At 36.4% G+C, this 20149-nt stretch overlaps 1 protein-coding gene across 2 annotated transcripts in view; it reads right to left on the bottom strand.

The window, feature by feature from the left end:
* GABRA1 (gamma-aminobutyric acid type A receptor subunit alpha1) overlaps window positions 1-20149 on the bottom strand; it is a 54922-nt gene that overhangs the window by 18126 nt on the left and 16647 nt on the right. For both annotated transcript variants that reach the window (XM_004450562.4, XM_058281859.1), the window contains exons 5-6: window positions 12908-13128; window positions 10506-10588 (exon numbers count right to left, since the gene is read on the bottom strand). In XM_004450562.4, coding sequence (XP_004450619.3) covers window positions 10506-10588; window positions 12908-13128 — 304 coding nt within the window. The remainder of the gene's footprint in view (window positions 1-10505; window positions 10589-12907; window positions 13129-20149) is intronic.

Raw genomic sequence — 20149 nt, 5'->3', positions numbered from 1 at the left:
GGTACTAGAAGGAAAGTTGGAAGACAAAACACGGGCTTGTGTAACACAGTGAAACCCTTTTGTAGATGATGGACTGTGATTAATAGTACAAATATTAGAATATTCTTTCATGAATTATAACAAATATGTGATACTATTATAAGGTGTGAGCAATAGGGTGGTACATGGGAAAAATACACCCAATGTAATCTATGGACTATCATTAAGATTAATATTTTAATATTCTCTCATCAGTTGTAACAATGCAAAGTGTCAACAATAAGGGCATTTATGTGGACGTTCTATTTTACATGACTTTTCTGCAAATTTACATCTCTAATTAAAAAATAAAATAAAATAATTTTTAAAACATTATACTAAGTGAGAGAAACCAGACAAAATGTACTACATATTGTTTGATTCCATTGATACAAAATGTAAATATAAATAAATTTATGGGGATGAAATTGGATTAGTGGTTATAAGGGCTAGATAAGGAAGGAGGGATTGAGAGGTGATTGCTAAGGGGTATCAACTTTTTGATTGAAAATGTTCTAAAATTGATTGTGATAAAGAATGCACAACTCCATGGTTTTACTAAAAGTCATGAATTGTACACTATGGATGAATTGTATGGTATGTGAATATATCTCAATAAACTTCCTTTAATAAATTTTTAAGGACTGCCACATTAGCTAAGGCACCTTGTATCCAGGATATTTGAGAAAAAACATATGATAGCAAAAGTTGGCCTTACTGCAAAAGCTTGATCCCTTGATGGACTTCTCCATTTGGCACAGTGGGTGCAGTGCTCAGGGCTCACTATACTTTTAGAACCCATGATACTTTTCAAAGAACCTATACAAGTGAACAGTGCAAAATTTAAACCGTAGCATAAACCACTGGCCATGATTAGTAGCAATGCTTCCATATTTGCTCATCAACTGTAATAAATGTACCATTCTCATGTAGGATGCTATTAATAGGGGAGGATGTAGAGGGTCAGGGGGAGGTCTATGGGAATCCCTATATTTTCTATGTGACTTTTCTGTAACCTAAAGCTTCTTGTAAAATAAAGTAAAAAAAAAATGACACTTGGGGAATATACAGAAGAAATTGTCAATCGACATAAAAGATAATAGACCTTATGGTGATGAAAGGCACAATGCAAATTTTTTTTCATTTATTTTAATTTTTAAAAATTTGATCATTATAATTTTTGGCTTTGTTTGGGGAGGTTTTAGATTGTAGAATGGTTGCAGCTGTGGCAGGGGAGTATTCCTGGTGTGGGGTGTCAGTGGTGGGGGGAATGTGTGGGGAGGGGTGCACCTGGGGCATGCCTCTATGGAGTGTGTTCTTGTGGTCATGGGGTGTTGTCTTGGTGGGTCATGACCCACACAATAACTGACATACTATTGAATTCCCATCCTGGGTAGCCAGGCTACATTCTCTAATAGAGTGGCAAGAATCTCTAGAGTACCTGGGTAGTGCTGAGTGAAGGAGGACAGACCAATATGCCAGCCCCTTGATATTGATGCTTGTGCCTATGAACCTTTTCTTGTGAAATCAAAACTTTTCTTGTGAAATCAAAACTCAGCCTAGTAATATATATTGTTTAAGAGTTTCCACCTGAAAGCTTACTTCTTTTCACTCAAATGTGCCCTTTCTCTAAGCCAAACTCAGCATATAAACACTACTCTCCCCTCCCCCACCGCCCCACCCCCAGCATGGGACATGAGCCTTCCTGGCACTGAGGAATTATTACCATGCACCAACTAGCAATGCATTTGGGAAAAGACCTAAACCAAAAAGGGGAGATATTAAATACAAATGAGTCTTTTTGGCTAAGAGTTTTCAGGAGGTCATCCTAGAGGTTATGCTTATACACGTCTCACAAGGATCTCACTGACCGCCACAGTAAACAGTGTCTCAAGTAGGGGTGCTCCCAAGGGCTCTAAAGACATCTGGACACTAGAGGCAGGACAGACAACCCTAGGAAAATGGCACCCCATTGGTGGTCCTCATCTTGGAATATATGATAACCTATCTCTTCAATGTATCAGAGTTAGACTCACTTATAAAATTATTCTGCCCCTTTTATGTGCACCTAAAATAATCACTATACCTATTAAATATATGTCCCAGAGACATAAGTCTTCTGGTTGTTCATATGCCAGTTGGGCCCCTGAATCTCAACAGAGTTACAGCCAACATCTTCTCTCTTACCCAGGACAACTATCAAAAGGATATGATGGGGAAGTGGGTGTGGCTCAATCAGATGAGCTCCCATCTACAATATGGGAGGCCCTTGGTTTCTTCCTGAGGCCTCCTTATGAAGGCAGACTTGCCCATACGCTGCAGAGAGCCCCCGTCTGCAGACACCAAGGAGCGCTGCCCTGTCCGCAGGAGCTGCGGAGAACCAACTCAGCAAGGTGATGCAACAAAAAAGAACACAGAAGAGCCCACAGTGAATGGACACAGAACAGACAGCAAACAAGCCACAAGGGGGGAGGGGAAATAAATAAATACAGATACAGAAGAACGTACAGCAAATGAGCACAGAGAGCAGACAGCACGCAAAAAGCCACAAAGGGGAGGGGATAATTTTTTTAAAAAAGGATATGATGGACAATGCCCACCACAAAAATCAGAGAGTATCTACAACTGCAAGCAAGACAGTTCCATCAGTCTGCCCCATGGAATCTAAGCCCCCTCTCAATCAGAAACACAGTGGGCATCAACTTCCCCAAATCCTCAAGATTGAGGAATGAACAAACATAAGATGGGAATGCAACTATGGACTAAATAATTACTCTAAAGTATCATTCTAGTATGCCAGTAATGGAAGCACTTGTAGCATTGATATAAAGACAGTGGTCACCAGAGGTTCTGAGGAGTGGAAGAGGGAAGAATAAGTATAACATAGGGCATTTGGGGGACATTGGAATTGTTCTACGTAATATTGCAATGATGTATACAAGCAATTAGATCTTTTGTCAAAGGCTATAAAATTGTGCAGGCAAAGTGCAAACCATAAACTAGACTATAGATCATGCTTAATAGTAATGCTTCAATATGTGTTCATAATTGTAATAAATGTACCATATTAATGAAAGATGTTAATGGTGGAAAGTATGGAAGGGGGATGGAGGGTATATGGGTCTCCTATATTTTTGATGTAACATTTATGCAAGCTAAACCTTCTCTAAAAATAAAAATAAAAATAAAAATAAAAGAAATAAGGCTTAAAAAAAGAAAAACAATATAATTTAACCTGGATTATAATCATCTTTCTACCAACATAATAATAAGATACAATTTTAATATTTTGGAGGAAGGGGCCAAGGGTTGTGTATATTTGGTAGATAGGATTGGTTAGGAAGGATCTAAAATTTGATTTTTTAAAAAGCCCCTTAGAGGGCAGAACCCAGGAGTTTGAGCAGAACCATGTTGCTTATGAATAATAGGTACCTCTGTTTAGTGAAATACTTTTCTCATGGTAATTTGGAATCGTTTAACATTCAACCTGGAATAGCCTAAAGGTCAAATAGTTTAATCTAATTTTACAGATGGTTCATTGAGGCACAGAGAGAGTAAATGACTTGTTGAAGGGAGTAACTTAGCGAGAAAACTGAGATAAGAACTCAGAATTTCATTCATTCCATCCCACTATTGTTTCTAAGACTTTTCTAGGTAAAAATTGTATTTTATAAGCTCATAAGTAAAGCAAGAACATTTGGTGGTCATGTAATTAGTGATGAAGCCATTTCTAAACCTAGTGTCATTCCATAACAAACTAAAGCTCTTGCTATTCCATCACACTGATGTGAGCAACAGCACCTGGCCTCTATCTTTTTATACGCTGTCACGTGTTGTCAATGGACTTAATATCATGAAAGGGAGAAAATTTTGTTACAAGTGACTGGTAAAATTGCAAGAAATGAGACAATAAAATTTTATATATATATATATATATATAAAGTTATATGTATATAATTTTAGTGTCTCATTTTTCGCAATTTTTATGATATATATATATATATATCACTCCATTGCCCCATTATGATAGCAACCCCATTATGTGAAAATGTCTAGACCATCAACTATAAACATGGCTCATTGTTCACGTCTTTCAATAGACTCCCCATAATGAAGAATAAATTCAAATGACAGACTTGGTATTTTAAGATATAGAAGATAAATATACTTCAGTTCTCACAATTAAGAATGTATTTTATTGTTTCTAGAAAGTAGATCTTTTTGAAAACTTAGTTGATTTGGGATTATTCAGCATAAAGAAAAGGTTAAAAAGGGTCTTAACTGCTTAGCCAATAAATTTAAGCTCAGCTTTTGAATAAATCAGATTACATAAAACAAATTAAAAACTAAGACAAAGGGGTTTGGTTTGGTTACAAAAGACCTTGGTGGTGATAAAACTCTGGGAGCATAGTCTAAGCATCAGGAAAGCAGCCAGTAATTGACACTCTCACTTCACTTTTATGAGCCTCTGTTTTTCCATTTCTAGAATTACACAGATGGAATAAATAATTTCTAAATGTATTTATTGCTCAAAAATCATTTAAATGTTTACTTATCACTCCCTCCTTCCTTACAAGGTAAGCTGTTTGATAGTCAGTTAAAAAATGATCATTTGTTAAGCGCTGCTAGATCTAGTACTTGCCTAGATCTTAATGGCAGACTCCATGATCTAATTATTTCTCTTCTTTTAAAATCAAAGCTATGTTATACATTTTTCTCAAAATAAAAAATTAAAATACATCCAAAATCATGCATGTTGTCTTCAGGTTATTTGGCCTTATTAAGAAGGCTTAATCCCTAACAAGCATAAAATGTAATTTAGCACTAACAATCAGAATCTAATGGGTAATGGTAAGGAAAACATCTGCTTTTCAGAATTTGATTCCTATCAACATATGGATTATGATGTTTTAGAAGCCTCATAAACAGTTATTACACAACATTCTGCTAAATTGGAACCTCCTCTTGCCTATCTCTTGTTACCCTATTCTCTGATATTTTGGCAAGATGCCTACTCTAAAAAGTTGGGTCAAATGATTTGTGTTAGCTTTGCCAGGACAACATTCCATAGACTGGTTGGCATAAACAATAGGAATTTATTGTCTCACAGATCTGCAGGCTAGAATTCCAAAATCAAGAAGTCATGGCTTCCTCTGAAGTTGGCAGTGTTAAGGCAGTGACTTGTTAGTGACCCACAACTCAATCTCTGCCTCTGTCACTCTGGTGTCATATGTCCATCTATTCCCTCATCTTTCTCCTGCTGTGTCAAGTTTCCTCTGCTTACAAGGATTCTACTCATGTTAGATTGAGTGTGGCCTCAGTTTAACAGAATCTTTGGAGATGCTATTTACAAATGAGTTCATATCCACCAAACCAGGTATTAGAACTTGAACCTGTCTTTGTAGGGGGCATAATTTCAGCTTATTTTCAACATATTTCAACACACATTTCAACTATTTTCTTCACCTCAGAAATGTGCTGATTAGGCCAAGCTGAGAAATGAATAAACACCAAATGGACCACTACTGCCCCTTCCCATGCCAATGACAAGTGACGGTAACTAGTTGGTGCTCTTTCCCTCTGAGCATATATTCTCTTTAGTCAAATCCCCCACAAGTCTTAAACACTCTTTTCTGTAGCCATCTTTTCTGCTCTTACACATTTATAGGCATTTAAAGTCTGATTATTGTAAACTTTATCCATATAATAAATATTTAGTGAGTGCCTACAGAGTTTTCTGGCTTTGTGATAGGAAATAGTCATCAACAAAGATCCTGCTGACTGTTCTACATGATATTCCAGTGACAGATAGAAGCCATTATACATTTTGACAGAACTTATAAAATTGTGCAGCACAAAGTATAAACCGTATGTAAACTACAGACCATGGCTAGTAGCAATACTTCAATATGTGTGCATCAATTGTAACAAATGTACCACACTAATGAAAAATGTTAGTAGGAAAAAATGTGGGTGAGGGAAGGGGTGGGATATATGGGAAACCCCTCTATTTTTGATGTAATATTTATGTAATCGAAAGCTTCTTTAAAAATAATAATAATAATTAAAAACATGTAACAGAAAGGAAGTACCATGAGCTCCAACTGTGCAGAACAGAGGCCATGGTGTGGGAAGATCCTAGGTGATAGGGAAAGAATGAAGGCTTAAATTGATTATGGAAGTTAAATTATGGAAAAGTTTTGTTGATGGATGGTGGTGATGGTAGTACAACATTGTGAACATAATTAACAGCACTGAATTATATATTTGAATGTGGTTGAAAGGAAAAATTCGGGGTTGTATTTATGTTACTATTGTAAAATTTTAAAAAAACCAACATCATAGGTCTGTACAAAACAAACCGTAAATTCACTGTAAACAATTGACTGCAATTAATAGTATAATTATAAAAATGTTCTTTCATCAGTTGTAACAAGTCGCCACATTAATGCAGTGTTAATAATATGCTGGTACATGGGAAAAAACATATTTGAGATGTTTCCAAAAAAAATAGATCCTGAAGTTAAGGAGATTAGAATAGAAATCTTATCTAATAAATAAAACAAATAAGTGTAGCTGTGGTAAATGCTATAAAATAAATGTGCAATAAATGTGCATTGCAATCAATAAGAATGGGACAGCTGTGGGCAAATTTAGAGAAGATCGTGTGAGGAAGTGTAACTAACTGGCATTTATGCTGAGATGTGGAGAGAAAGAAGAAGCCAGCCAGACTATGAATCAAGGGAAGAGTAATTCAGGCAGAGAAAAGAACATATGCAAAGGTTCTGGGGTGGAAAACAGCTTGTGATATTCTAGGTCAGGTTAGGAGGACAGGAGCCCAGTGATTACGAGGCATAAGATCAAGAAATAAGTCATGGTAGTGAGGCACCTGGTCATGCAATTGATGGTCCATAACATAGTTTAGATTTCATTGAACAGTGTTTCTACTTGGCAGGGAAGCCACTGAAGAATATTTTCATCAATAGGTGTCAGGATAGCACGTGTAATGAAAAAGAGATCACTCTGTCAGGTGGAGAAGAACTTGGGAGTGTGAGAAAGAGTAGAGCAGGGAAAAGGGTTAGTAATCACTTTCAGAATGCAAGTGGGAAATGACTACTTTGGACTATGGGATGGTGGGGTATCTGGCTAATACTAAGTGTGTTTGAAGTCAGAATTTCATCATGTCTTTGAAGTGGCATTGAACCTCTGGATAGTACCCATGAAATGGAAGATGAAAATGACCTTAGATTTCCTTAGATTCTCTAATCTGGGTTTTTTAAATAAAGAAATCTCAAAGAGTTTCAAAATCTTGGACAAGGTTCTCTTTATCCTTCAAAGGAGAGAAAAGAATGAACCAAGGTCTCTTGAATTCCAACCTGGTGCATGCTCTCCCACCACTTGATGCCCAAGCCTGTTTCTATTTCACAATACTGGGACAATCAAAAGACATTTCCCAGATGGAAGTGTTCTGAAAGGTAAGAAGTTCTGTGATGTCTTGAGGTAGTTTTATTAAATTAAATATCTCAGTTCATTACATCACAACAAGGATGGTTTTGCATTATTTACTCATATAATCAAACTTGGCATGTCAAGTTTGTAGGTTTTAGATTTTATTTTTCAAATTCATATCAGTTTCATGGTTTCTTTAATTTCATAAGTAAAAATCAATGAATAAATGATAAATACTATGACTTAAAGGCAAAACATTTTTAATTAAAACCTTGATATGGATTATCCTTCTTTTCTTTGCATTTCCTTTCATATAATCAGAAATTACATAGTAGTTAAATGGTAGATGTTCTCCCTTGCACCTCTGATTTTATTTTTTGAATTATACTAAGGCCAAGTCTTCTGTCTCTACTAAACTATTTCTTAATGGATCATGATGGGAGTTGGTAGTACAACCAAGGTCTGAGATTCATTTAATCATCAATGACTTTTCCAGATTAAGACACTTTAGAGGCAAATCATTATAAAAGCAGAATAAGATGTTTTTGAAGAAGGTAACTATATAAAAGCACTCTTGCATACTGCTTCTTTAGAAGATCTGCTAAAGGACAGACATCTCTGAGACATTGCAAAGTTCCTTTGCATATAATAGGAAATCAGAACAATTTTTTGAATGACTGATCAAATATATGAGCATAGATTGCTTAAAGACATGATTTTGCGGCACCTAAAAGCCTAACTACTCTGGAGAACTGTCTGCTTTTAATTTTCTTGATTCATTTAAGGCTAAACCAAGGAACAAAAGTATTATTAAAATGCAAAATGTTATATAAGGTGGGGAATCCATTTCTAGATTTATAGAAAAGACAGCAAGGCACTTGGGGAAGATGAGGTCAGTAGGTGAAGAAACAGTTTTGGAGGCAAGGAAGAAAATAGACAAGTCTAGAATGTGAACTGTTTACAAATAGAGCTACAAGTGCAATTTCTGGAGTTGGATCCTAGCCCTAATAATTTTTAGTTGTATGGAAATGGAAAACTAACTTAGTTTTCTTTAATTTTAGTTTTGTTATATGAGTCAGTCACTATTTGTTTTCTACTCACTATCTGCTCCTTCCTTCGTAAAATACTTCGTATTTTCTTCAGGATGACAATGTGCCCAGTTAAAGAATACTTACTTTCCCCACTTCCCATGGAGTTAGTATTGGTTATGTGACACAGCTTTGATTAATGAGATTTCTGTTAGGATTTCAGAGAAAGTTTTTATTTTATTCATAGAGGCACTATCCCTTTCTTCTTAACCCACTATTCCCTTTATCTTGGAAGAAGATGGAATGACTGAGGTTGCAGGAGTCATCTTGTGAACAGGAAGGACATCTGAGGACATTTTAGGATATCAGCCCTGTTAAGTTACTGAACTAATAAGCAACCAGCCAACAATTACTAATCTTCAGATCCTTTATATGAACATAGAAACTCCTCATTTTATTTGCAATCCATAGTTACTGTTGAAAGCATCCTGACTGATATACTAAAATACAATTCATTGCACAAACCATTATACTTTGAAAGTTTAAAGGGGGCATTATTAATAATTAGATCAGGGAAAATAAGCATAAATCTGTAGAGACACAGGCAAACTGAAATGTATGTTCACCTGTACATCTCAAAATAGGGGTATTTTGTGGATTAGGTGAGTGTGGGTACGTAAAAATGTTTAATACACTGCCTAGCACACAATTAACACATAATCCATGTTTTTATTATTAAAAATGGAACTGGTAATCAGGAGAAAACATGGTAGTCCTTGACATAGAAGGGACTTACTAGAGCAGGAAAATATTGGGGAGGATGTAGTTATCACCAAAGGACTGTGCAAATGGTAATTTTTTTTTAAGAAAAGTAAACAGACAGGAAGGGATTTAAAAATACTGGATGGCAGTTTCCAGCACATTTTAAAAAACATTTTATTTTCAAATATTTTCAAACTTACAGGACAGTTACACAAATAATACGCCTGATAGATTTTGAAGTAGGCTATACTTGGGTCTCGGTATAGAAAGCAATTTATAAATAGAGAACATGGTCACTCCATAATTAGTGCTACTGGGAGCCTGAAGGCCCTTTGCTATTTTCTTTGCTTGCTGTCTTCCTACACTACAGATATTTTTCTTCTGTGAATCATGTCCATACCAAAATAGTTGTTCAGAATGCTTGTCTAGTGAGAACAGAAAGCTGGTTAGGTAGTCCAAGAGTTGAGTCAGCCCACGTACGCAACTCCCTTGTAGGAAACCAGGAAAATGTATTCCCACTCACTTTCATGCATGCTAACTAGTCAAGAGCCAAAGGATAGAGAGAACGCTAGAGAATCTAACTTGGCACAGTGCAATGGCTCCTCTCAGGTGTGCTTGTTTATTTCCAAACGGCTGAAACCCAGAAAGTTATTGTAAAGGAATTATGTCTAAGATATCTTCAATAGCATTAATACATGATGGAACTTCATGGGATACCCATCATATCTAGAACTTTCCTAAGAGTATGATTAGAGTAAGTTGTTTGTAGGCTTCATCATTAAGAAATACCTATTCTTTCCCTTTGGCACTTACTAAATTTCCATCTGGTAAACCAGTTGGATTATTCTTAAGGTCAAACAAGTGTCACTAATGATATAAAATAAAAAGTGATCTCAATTTATTAGGAAGGAAATATTGCCCATGTGGTGTAATTATCTATACTTTACTCCTTTCCCATAAAAACAATTTTGAGAAAAACAGAATTCTTCCTTCCACTAAATAGTCTAATCCAACCTATGCTTTCTAGCCCATGAGATAGGGAATAACCCATTTCAGCAATAACATTGACACTTGAAAGTGAAGTCCAAGATCACTACTTATAGAACGTACTTGTAGAATATCCCTCTTTAAAATTCTTTGATGCCCTTTATCTATCTGACACCTTAAAAGACCTGTGATAGGAGGACTTTTGCTGAAATGCTTCAATCTGTCATAAGAATAAAGAATATTTAAAATAAATTTACTCACAGCTTCCAAATTTTAGTGGGCAGGCATGGGCATCCATAGGGAAGTCTTCCAAATGCATTGGACATTCAGCTCTCACCGTCAGCCTAGTCAAGTAAGAGAAAGAAAGGACATAAACAAGAACCCTATTAATTAAATCCTTCCTGATAAATATGATTGGGATATTACTTTCTATAGCAAATGTAGTAATAATGCTGGAGAGATAAGCACAAAGGGCAGACTTATGTCGAGCTGTTAATAATAAAATGACCTAAAAAGAATTACTTACAATAATGACTGGATTCTACCCACTTTTGTTTATTTTGAGAAAATGAGGGACACTTGGTTTTGTGCAATTGGCATGCCTTGCTAATGTTTTCTCAAACAAGCATCACCAATTAATCCACCTACCTACAGCACATCCCTTGATAACAAAACTAAATGTAAGGAAATAAATACCTTCATAAATACTAAGTCATCCTTGTTAAGAGGAAGACATGGTACCAAATGCATAAAACAATGAAGCAATAGAAAGAGACACCCTTGTCAGGCTTTGTGAGACTGAGTTGTGAGGTTGATGTTGACCTAACTAACATTTCCTTGAGAGTTTGCATGTAATTACTGATTCCTCTTATAGCTTATCTCATTCTTTTCTTAATGTATTCCAACTACTTAGTTCTGTTTTACAAATTCATTACCTAACAGAAGCCATGACTCCGACTCCGTTGTGTTACTTTGCAGTACCTATGTTCTGGGAACATGAATTCTGTTGATGTTTTTTTTAAGAGGAGGTTGAAAAGGAATGCATTGAAATATACTTGACGTCATTTTGTGGAATTTTGAGGGAATTTATACCCATTCCTCTAATATGATTTTTTAGAATATGTATTTACTCATATTATTAAATATCATAGAAAGTGTGGTAAAATCTCTTTATATCCAGTAAAATCATTAAACGATTATAATATTAACTAAAGCAGATATAAAATGTGTACTTTAATGATTAAACATGCATTCTTAAGTTAAACCACTAAGGAAAGTGAGAGTATATTAGCAGAGGTGATGCCGAATTTAGGAAACGGAAGAAATAGGCTGGTTATTGATGACAACCAATGTGTATTTCAGAAACCATTAATCGGTAAACTATTCAGGATTTGTAAATTCCTCCCCAGAAAACTGCCAGTGGGGAGGAACTGAACACTGAATTTAGGGTCAAAGAAAAGTATAGGGTGCTTAGAAGGAGGGAGTATTTTAAATTACACATATAAACAGGTCTTGCTTGGATGATCTGGCAAGGTCTCAACAAGTGTTCACTGGTTCTCTATTTTCTTTTTCTTTTTAGGGGAATTTTCATCCTGTGATTTTTGTTACACTTGGGCCAGTACTCTCTAGCTCGGTCCAACATATAACTTGGCTCTTTGAGTACTTTTCTCTTTTTCAATTTGGTTTGGATGCCTTTGTATAAAAAAAAGCTAGGCATTCTGGAGCTTTACTAAGGCAAACTATCACTTTATTCCCATGCTAAATCCAGCCTGCCAAGTGGAGGATTTTGTCTTCATTATCTTTTTATACCAAAGGGATAATTGTATGATCTGAATTGTCACACATTGGCTAGATTAAGAAAGATGATGTTCCTACCAGTTATGATGATGAAATAACTGCTTCCCTCAAGGATGAGTGCTGGGAAATGTCTAATTTCTCATAAATTAAAGATATTTTAATGCCTCTTTTCTTCTTTAAAAGATATTCAAAACTTATTTCATTCATGATTCCTTCAACCAAAAATGAAACGAGACTTCTTTATACGCTAGGTTTTCTAGCAAACTCAATAAGGAAGAAATGTTTATATACCATAAAATTGTGCATAGTTTTCAGTTTAAGCAAAATTAAGATAATCTTTATTCTTAAACTAGAAAAAGACATCGATGTGAGTTTATATACTTCTTCAATATGTATATTTTTCATATCGAAGTGTTTCCTTTTAAAAATTTTATAGTTCTTATATTCTGTTTCACCTCCCCCTTCCTCTTTAGTAGAAACATCTTCAGAATATACCCTTTTAGATGTCGTCTAGAAATCAATTCTAGGCCTCATTGGAATACAGAAATATCTGAGGCTTACAATGAGGAGAGAAAGTTTTTCATATTGAATCAGGGCAGCTTGGAGAGATACATTGTGCTATTTTATTACTTGAATTAGAAGCCGACCTTTTTTCCTGTTTTTCTAGCCATTCTATTTAACAATCCAATACATGTGTACTATTTCAGCAAGTTTATTTTTCATAGCAGAGTAATTATTAAAGTTGAAAAGTAAGAAATGCCCCACCATGGTTGAGTATCCCAAAGATCACCAGCTTGATTATTGCTGAGAGGTAGAAGAAAAAGAAGTGCAGAAAGAAAAGCAGGTAGGAAGGCAGCCGTCCTCACCTCATGGTGTACAGCAAGGTGCCGTCCTCTGTGATCCGCAGGAGCTTGTTGGGCATGGTCATGTTGTGGGCTACTGACTTCTTTCCATTGTGAAAAAAGGTGTCCGGAGTCCAGATTTTACTTGCCATTAGGTTATTTAACCGCAAAACGGTCATGGGTCCTTTAAATTTTAACCTTTCATCCTTCCAGCTTTGACGGAAAAACACATCTATTGTATATTCCTAAGTAATTTTGGAAAATGGCAAAAAGTTCACTGTGCTGTATTTTGCAATGCAAATATCTTACACAGACTATGCATAATTTTTGCAACTTTGGAAGCAAAATATGAGCTGCACAATGTTTTTAGAAGTAAACTACTCTAGCCTGTACATACTGGTGTCAGGAGAATCTTTGGTTGGCAGAATGATTTTTTAAATACCTAAAATGCCTGAAATATGTTTTAGACAAAATGCTACTTGTTACCGCCTCAGATACGTGAAAGGAAACAATAGCGCCAACCACATCAGCACTTAAAGACATAAATATATTACGAATGGAAATAAATCACATCTTAAAAGTTATCATACAGTGGAAAATGTTCAAATTAAATAATTGCCAACCATAAAGATAGACCATAGTGTTTTTGTGGGCCCTCTCGTGACCTCTGATAACCGAATACCCAAACCTGAGTCAATCATGGTTCATGTGGATGTACCTACCTATCTTCTTTTTGGCTGAGAAAATTTTTCACAGTGATAATTGTGTAACTTTCAATTCTCCTCCACAATGGAGAAGATTATGAAAATTCTGAATTCGTTTCAACTGGAAACTTGGATCTTTTTCAATAAAACAAGAATGCAGAATGTGCGTGTGCGTGTGAGTGTGTGTTTGTGAGTGTATTTGTGTATAAGACACACGAGAGATGTGTGAAGCTCATCATCATTCACAGCCAGGGAATCTATTTATTTGAATAAACATGGCATTCCTTATGGCAATACCCAGAGACAAACATCTGCTAATCTGAAAACAAGCAATGTGACTTACCAGCTCTTAAAATTGAAAATGGAAATATCCATCTTCCTTGCAGTACTTGCTACACTGATACTAATTTGGAACTCAATGGTTTGCAATGAAGGCTACCACATCCTCTATTAATCTTAGCATGTTCCTAACTGAAAAGAAGACTAACTCGGAAACCTCATGCCACATTTTCTTAATCCTCTAAGCCCTAGTACATCATGAAAGCAAACATTTTTAATCTTATACATATTGTCTTTAGAACACAGAAAAGTCATGTCTGTGTCTAGTCCTGCTGAGCATAAATTTGACTATCTGTCTCTTTACCAGGGCTTAAGCAAGAGAGGGTAAAGATTTAATGAAGATGCATTCTTCTGGCGTATGTTTGGCATTGCTGATCCCTTGCTGATAAAGTGTTTAATAATTATTATGGGATGGTGTTTACAGTGTGCCAAGCATAGTGCTAGCTTGCACTGAGGTAGAAACAATGAACTGTTACATGATGCCAGTCTGTCTTTGGAGACAAGTTACCTTGTTTTGCTGGTTAGGTTTCCCTGAGTCTGAAATGGTTATATGAAAGGGATTGTAATACATGGCATAGAACTTATTTACCAACAAATATTCATTAGGCACTCATCAAATTCAGCAGCGTGAGAGACCATTTAGACTTGCATGCTGTAAGAGCAACTCATACAGGAGAACGAGGAACATGCAACAGTATTTTCCATGAGGAGAGAAGTGGAGAATGGACCTGGGTTACAACAAGGGATGAGATGAAGCCCTGCTTGCCAGGGAAATGAAGCAGACCATGGGGGGAAACTTGGTTAAGAGGATAGTGAAAATCAAGGATTCAAGAGGTAGATTTGAAGGTGGTTACAAGCAATTCTCAAAACTTTGGTTAAGGAATCTGGACTTGATAATTTTGACAAGTTTTGGAGAGAAGCTTATGCTATTTGAAAACTTCTCTCTCGCTTTCCCCACCCTAATAGCGTAGATGAGTCTACTCTGGGCTGTGCATGTTCGGGACAACAGACAAACTTGTGAGGCAGGTATAAACTATGCCATGATTTTTCTATTATTCACCCCTACACCACATAAACTCTATTCTCTATACAACTGAACTCCAAAATAGTCAGCAAGAGAGGGGATCCCACCTTTAGATTAAGGTTCCAAGAATGTCTAAACTGCCCATTTCCCTATGAATCTAAGAATTTTGTTCCTTTGCTTGCTCCAAGGATGTTTTGAAATTAAAATAAAATTTAAGTATAAAATAAATTTAAAATAGATTCATGATCACATATTTGAAAAGATATATCCCAATGGTGAGGGTGACAAAATATTATATCAAAACTTGCCAAAGTTTTAATGTCTACGTGTTTGTCATGTTTATGGCCAACTGTATTTACCTGTTATAACGATATATAATGAAGTCCCCAAATTCATTTAAGACATTCTCCCTCCAAATATCTTACCAGTCGAACACACACACACACAAACACATATACATGAAGTAAAAGTTATTGAGTAAGCTTTAACTTTCCCATTTTCCCCTCTGTTAGAAGTAGAAATGTGAAACTTGAAATAAAAGTAGTTGATGATGAGAAACTCCTGCCTAATAAATAATGTCAATATTTGGACTCCCACTTTCTGAGGTCTGCCCCTCTGCATAGTTGCCATGGTGGCAGCAGGTGGCCACCCAAAGCTACTTGTATAACATCACCTTGCACACAGGGTCACAGCTCATTAGAGCCATTATGGACAGTGGGACCAATATGGGCCAGAGCCGTCTTCTTCAGGAAGTTGGAACAAGAGGGAGGAGGGAGGTAGAGTCAAAGCATAGTAGTTATGGTTGTAAGTTCAAAACCTAATAACTGTAACTAAATTGTCAGTCTGCCAGCTGAGAGACCATGGGGAAGTTTTTTACCCTCTTCATATCCAAGTTTCCTCATCTATAAAATGGGGATGATGACAGCACTTATTTCACTTAGCTTAAATGAGAAGTCAACAAGGTAATATCTTTAAAGGTTGTCCGGCACATGGGAATCTATCTGTAAATGTTAGAAATTATTGTCTCCCATTTTATTTTATTTTTTTTAACCAATGCAAACTTATGTTAGATTTCTGGAAATGAAAAGGTACTATTTCTTTGGAAGTTTGGGAGAGCAGGAAACCTGAGAATGTATTATATGAACCAAGCAAAGCCAAAACAGATAGCAAAAGGGGGTACTCCACGGAAAGCGTCGGAGCAAAAGGGCAGCTCTACTGAAGGATCTGCTCAAGCTTCAGGAGTCAACCTCTCCACAAAGGAGAAGTGACTCTCTGAGTTACCCTTTTCAATAGAATAGGTCCCTGGAGAATGTGAGCCTTACTCTGAAGACCTACAAAAATACCCTTTAAGTCCCTAAATAAATATTGTACTGATGTGTTTCCACTTACACCATTTATTACCATCTGTGTGTGCTTTCACTTAATTCATTTTAAGTACTATGGAAAGAAGGATCTATGATTCTGCTGCCTGGATATTTCTGGCAGAACCTAGTGTCCTGGGAATGTACTGTATGATTGCCAATTAATGGTTTTAAAATAAAGTTAAGGAGCTGTCCTAATTTTGTTTTCTATTCCAGGTGAAGTCGGCTGTCTTGGGAGATATGATGTCTCTAGAGTTGGATGGTTGGGGATCAAAATACGGCTCTTAGCTAGCTAGGTCACTTTCCTCTGGAAAATATGGATAATAATAGTATTTAGCTAAAAGTTTTGGCATGAGAATTAGATAAAATATGATCTAAAAAGTGCCTGGCATATTATAAGCATTCAAAGTTGTTAAGTGTCGCTATGGTTATTGCTACTAATTAGATTATTATTAGCCCTCACCTGAGAAATTACAAAGCATTTCCCATTTTGAAAAAATAGCTTTGTTAATTTGCCTTTTAATTTGATTATCTCTAAATCACATTGCCGTTCTTGTAGCATAATTCTCCATACTGTGATTTAAATGACTACTCTTCTAAAACAGGGTGGGCAAGTACAATTTTCACTAGCCACTTAGCAAATAAGTTGTAGACCTAATTTTATCCATTTACAGAACAATTTAAACATTGTCTGCTTCAGAAGTTCCAGACAATAGGGAGTATCACTGACTGGGACAACTCTGCCCTCTTTCACGCTCTTCTTATCTGATGTTTGACCAAAGGTCATATATGAAAAGTAACGCATATAATCCCAGAGTTAATGGTGTAGGAAAGGTCTTGGTGTCCAGCTTTAGTCTAAGACAGAACACATCACTGGCTCCTTAAATCACAACTAATCTAAACAAATACCCCAAAGGTATACCTAATATTTTTGAGAGAAGAAAAGAGGTTGTAATTGTATGTGGCTTCATTTGGTAACTGTCTTTGACAGTCCCTGTTGAGCATCTTCTCCATATGTACTGGGGACAGAGACAGAGTTGATAATTAGAAAAGAAAAAAAGTATTTTCATCATTGTAACTGGTGTATGATATCTGTAATGCTTGACACCTTCTCCTGATGTTTCCCTCCACGATAAGGGCGCTTCCACAGTGTATAAGTCTGAATGCTCTCCGGCCCTCATTCTGTTCTGCCAGGGAGAGGGTGTATGAAAATTTAATCTGATGAGCGACTTTAGAAAGAGAAATGAAGCTTGCCTGTCTCAGCCCCTTCCTCTTCTCTTTTCCCTTTTGGATGCTGGCTGTCCATTAGATACAAACCCTGTGGTGTCCCGATGTAGATGAGCCGCAGAGACCAATGCTTCCTGTGACTGGGGGGGGGGGGGGGGGGGGAGAGCAGCAAATCTGCCTGCTCTTCACTCTGGTACCCTTATTTCCTGTATCATTTATTTCACTGCTTATTTCTCTAACTGTTTAGAATTCAGGGGGGGAAGAAGGGTATAATTTATTGGGTCCCAAAAGACCCAATTTTTTTTCTTTACTGTTTTTTTTTTAAGTACCAGGGGCCAGGAATTGAATCTGACACCTCGTATGTGGGAAGCTCAACCACTGAGATACTTCGGCTCTCCTGAGTTGATTTTTTAGTTTGTCTTTGCTTATTATTTTGGGTTTTTTTTTTTAAGGAGGTACCAGGAACTGAACCTGTGATCTCCCAGATGGGAAGCAGGGGCTCAACCACTTGAGCCACATCCATTCCCCCCAATTTTTTTAAAGATACTATAAGCCTCTAAACCTATAACCAAATAAGTAATAATTCAGCACTTACTCTAAGCCCAAAGTACTGATACAATGAGGGATGTGAAGTAACTTGGTCTTTATAGCTTTGGGGATCACTACAGGAAAATGAGATATTTATAAAAAAACCGACAACAACAATCTTACAGAACACTACGGCATATGTGGCAAAATTCTAAATTGTGTGTGCTAGTCAATAAATATGGTAAGAATACAGAAAGGAAAAGTTAATTTTGTTATTAGCTTAATAAAAAAAAATGTTTTCATCAAACATCTGGGTCATGAAGCATTGGACCTAATAGAAAATACAGGATTTAGATGGGTCCCTTTTATAGTTAGGTAACTCTAATAATTCACCCATTTCAAGGACTTTCAGCCTCAAAAGTTTATGTGATCTGCCCATGGTCACCCAGCTTGTAGCGGTGAGCTCTGAGCCCAGCAGCCTGCCCCCTGAGCTGGTCCTCTTAACCCTCAAGCTCCATTGCCTCTCAGAGAGCAGGATAAATGCAAATGACTAAAGTCTGGTCCTACTCAACAAATAATCAACACTGGGAGTGAATGAGGGAAAGTGGAAAAATAATTTTTAAAAATGTATGGAATACAGGAAGAAGAAGAATTTGACTTTAAACCTCAGTGAATCCATTAAAGATTCTTAGTAGCATGATGAGAAAATGTCATAGTAAGACTAAGTTCCAACATGGGAGGAACCACAAAGAGCTAGGTCTTGAGAGAATGATCATGTTAGTAAAAAATAGCGTGTCTCACAGCATTCCAATAAAATGGCATATGCATTAACCATATTGACTAAATGGGTTTCCAGAGGAATAAATACACAATAATAGTTGACTTTTATATTTTTATATCTTATGTAGTAAGATTGACAGACATTTATTGAGTGTTTATTATATGCCAGGAATGGTTTTAACTATTTTGGCTCTATTAAGAGGCATTTAATATTTGTAATAAACCAATAATAATAAATTATTATTTCCATTTCTCACATGAGGAAATCAAGGCAAAAAAGACATTAAGTAACTCCCTGAAGGTCACACCCTTGTAAGTAGAGAAGGTGGGATTGTAAACGCAAGCATATAACCTAGCTGAATCTCACCTACCACCCTGCCATTTCTCATATGTACTGCTGACCCCTATTTGTGCATTTGGTATATTTCATAAACTAATTTAAGATCCAAAATATTTTATTATTACCTCTACCAGAATTTCCCAATATTTGATACACAGGACACTGTTTCTACAAAATTTTAACAGATATTGAATGAAAAAGAAAAGTATTTTTGTCAAATATGATTGGAAAAAACTAGATTTAATATAAGTAAATACATTTCCTTACCTCCAGAATTGTCAGAGCTTTTATCCTGCCAAGGTGTGAATTTCCACACTTTGGAAAATGCTGGCCTAGGATGATGTGATAGGCTGAATTATGTACCCCAGGAAACAAACGAACATATTCCTCATCTTAACACCATTCCTGTGGGTATGAGCCCACTGTTAACAACCTTTTGAAGATGCTATTTTTAGCTTAGGTGTGGCCAGCAAGCCTGATGGGCAGCATGGGTCTGAATCCCATGGAGGCCTTATAAGCAAAGCCATGGGGAGGAGCCAGAAGACAGCAGAAGCCAGAAGAGAGAAGAGAGGATATTGCCATGTGATGCAAAGCAGAGCTGCAAGCCAAGGATCACTGGCAGCCAGCACAAGAATCTTACAGATTTTGGGAAGAAAACATCTCCTTTGTTGATGCCTCCATTTTGTACTTTTCTTAGCCTCAAAACTGTGAACTAATCCATTCCCATTGTTTAAGCTAGCCTATTGTGTAGTATTTTCCATAGTAACCTGGAAAACTGAGACATGATTTTTTTTTTAACTTTTATCCTGAATCATCCTGGCAAGTATGAATTAGAGGACATTTAAATGAAGATGGTATCACAAAGGGGCATTTCAAAAATAATGTTCAATTAATGTGTTTTTGAAATATTCATAATGATATGTCTTCATGGCCTCTTTGTGGTGATATCCTTATATAAAACCT

Source organism: Dasypus novemcinctus, chromosome 2, assembly GCF_030445035.2.
Source record: "Dasypus novemcinctus isolate mDasNov1 chromosome 2, mDasNov1.1.hap2, whole genome shotgun sequence".
NCBI lineage: Eukaryota > Metazoa > Chordata > Mammalia > Cingulata > Dasypodidae > Dasypus > Dasypus novemcinctus.
Note: the sequence above shows the minus strand (reverse complement) of the source record. Positions and strands in the feature narration are given on the sequence as shown.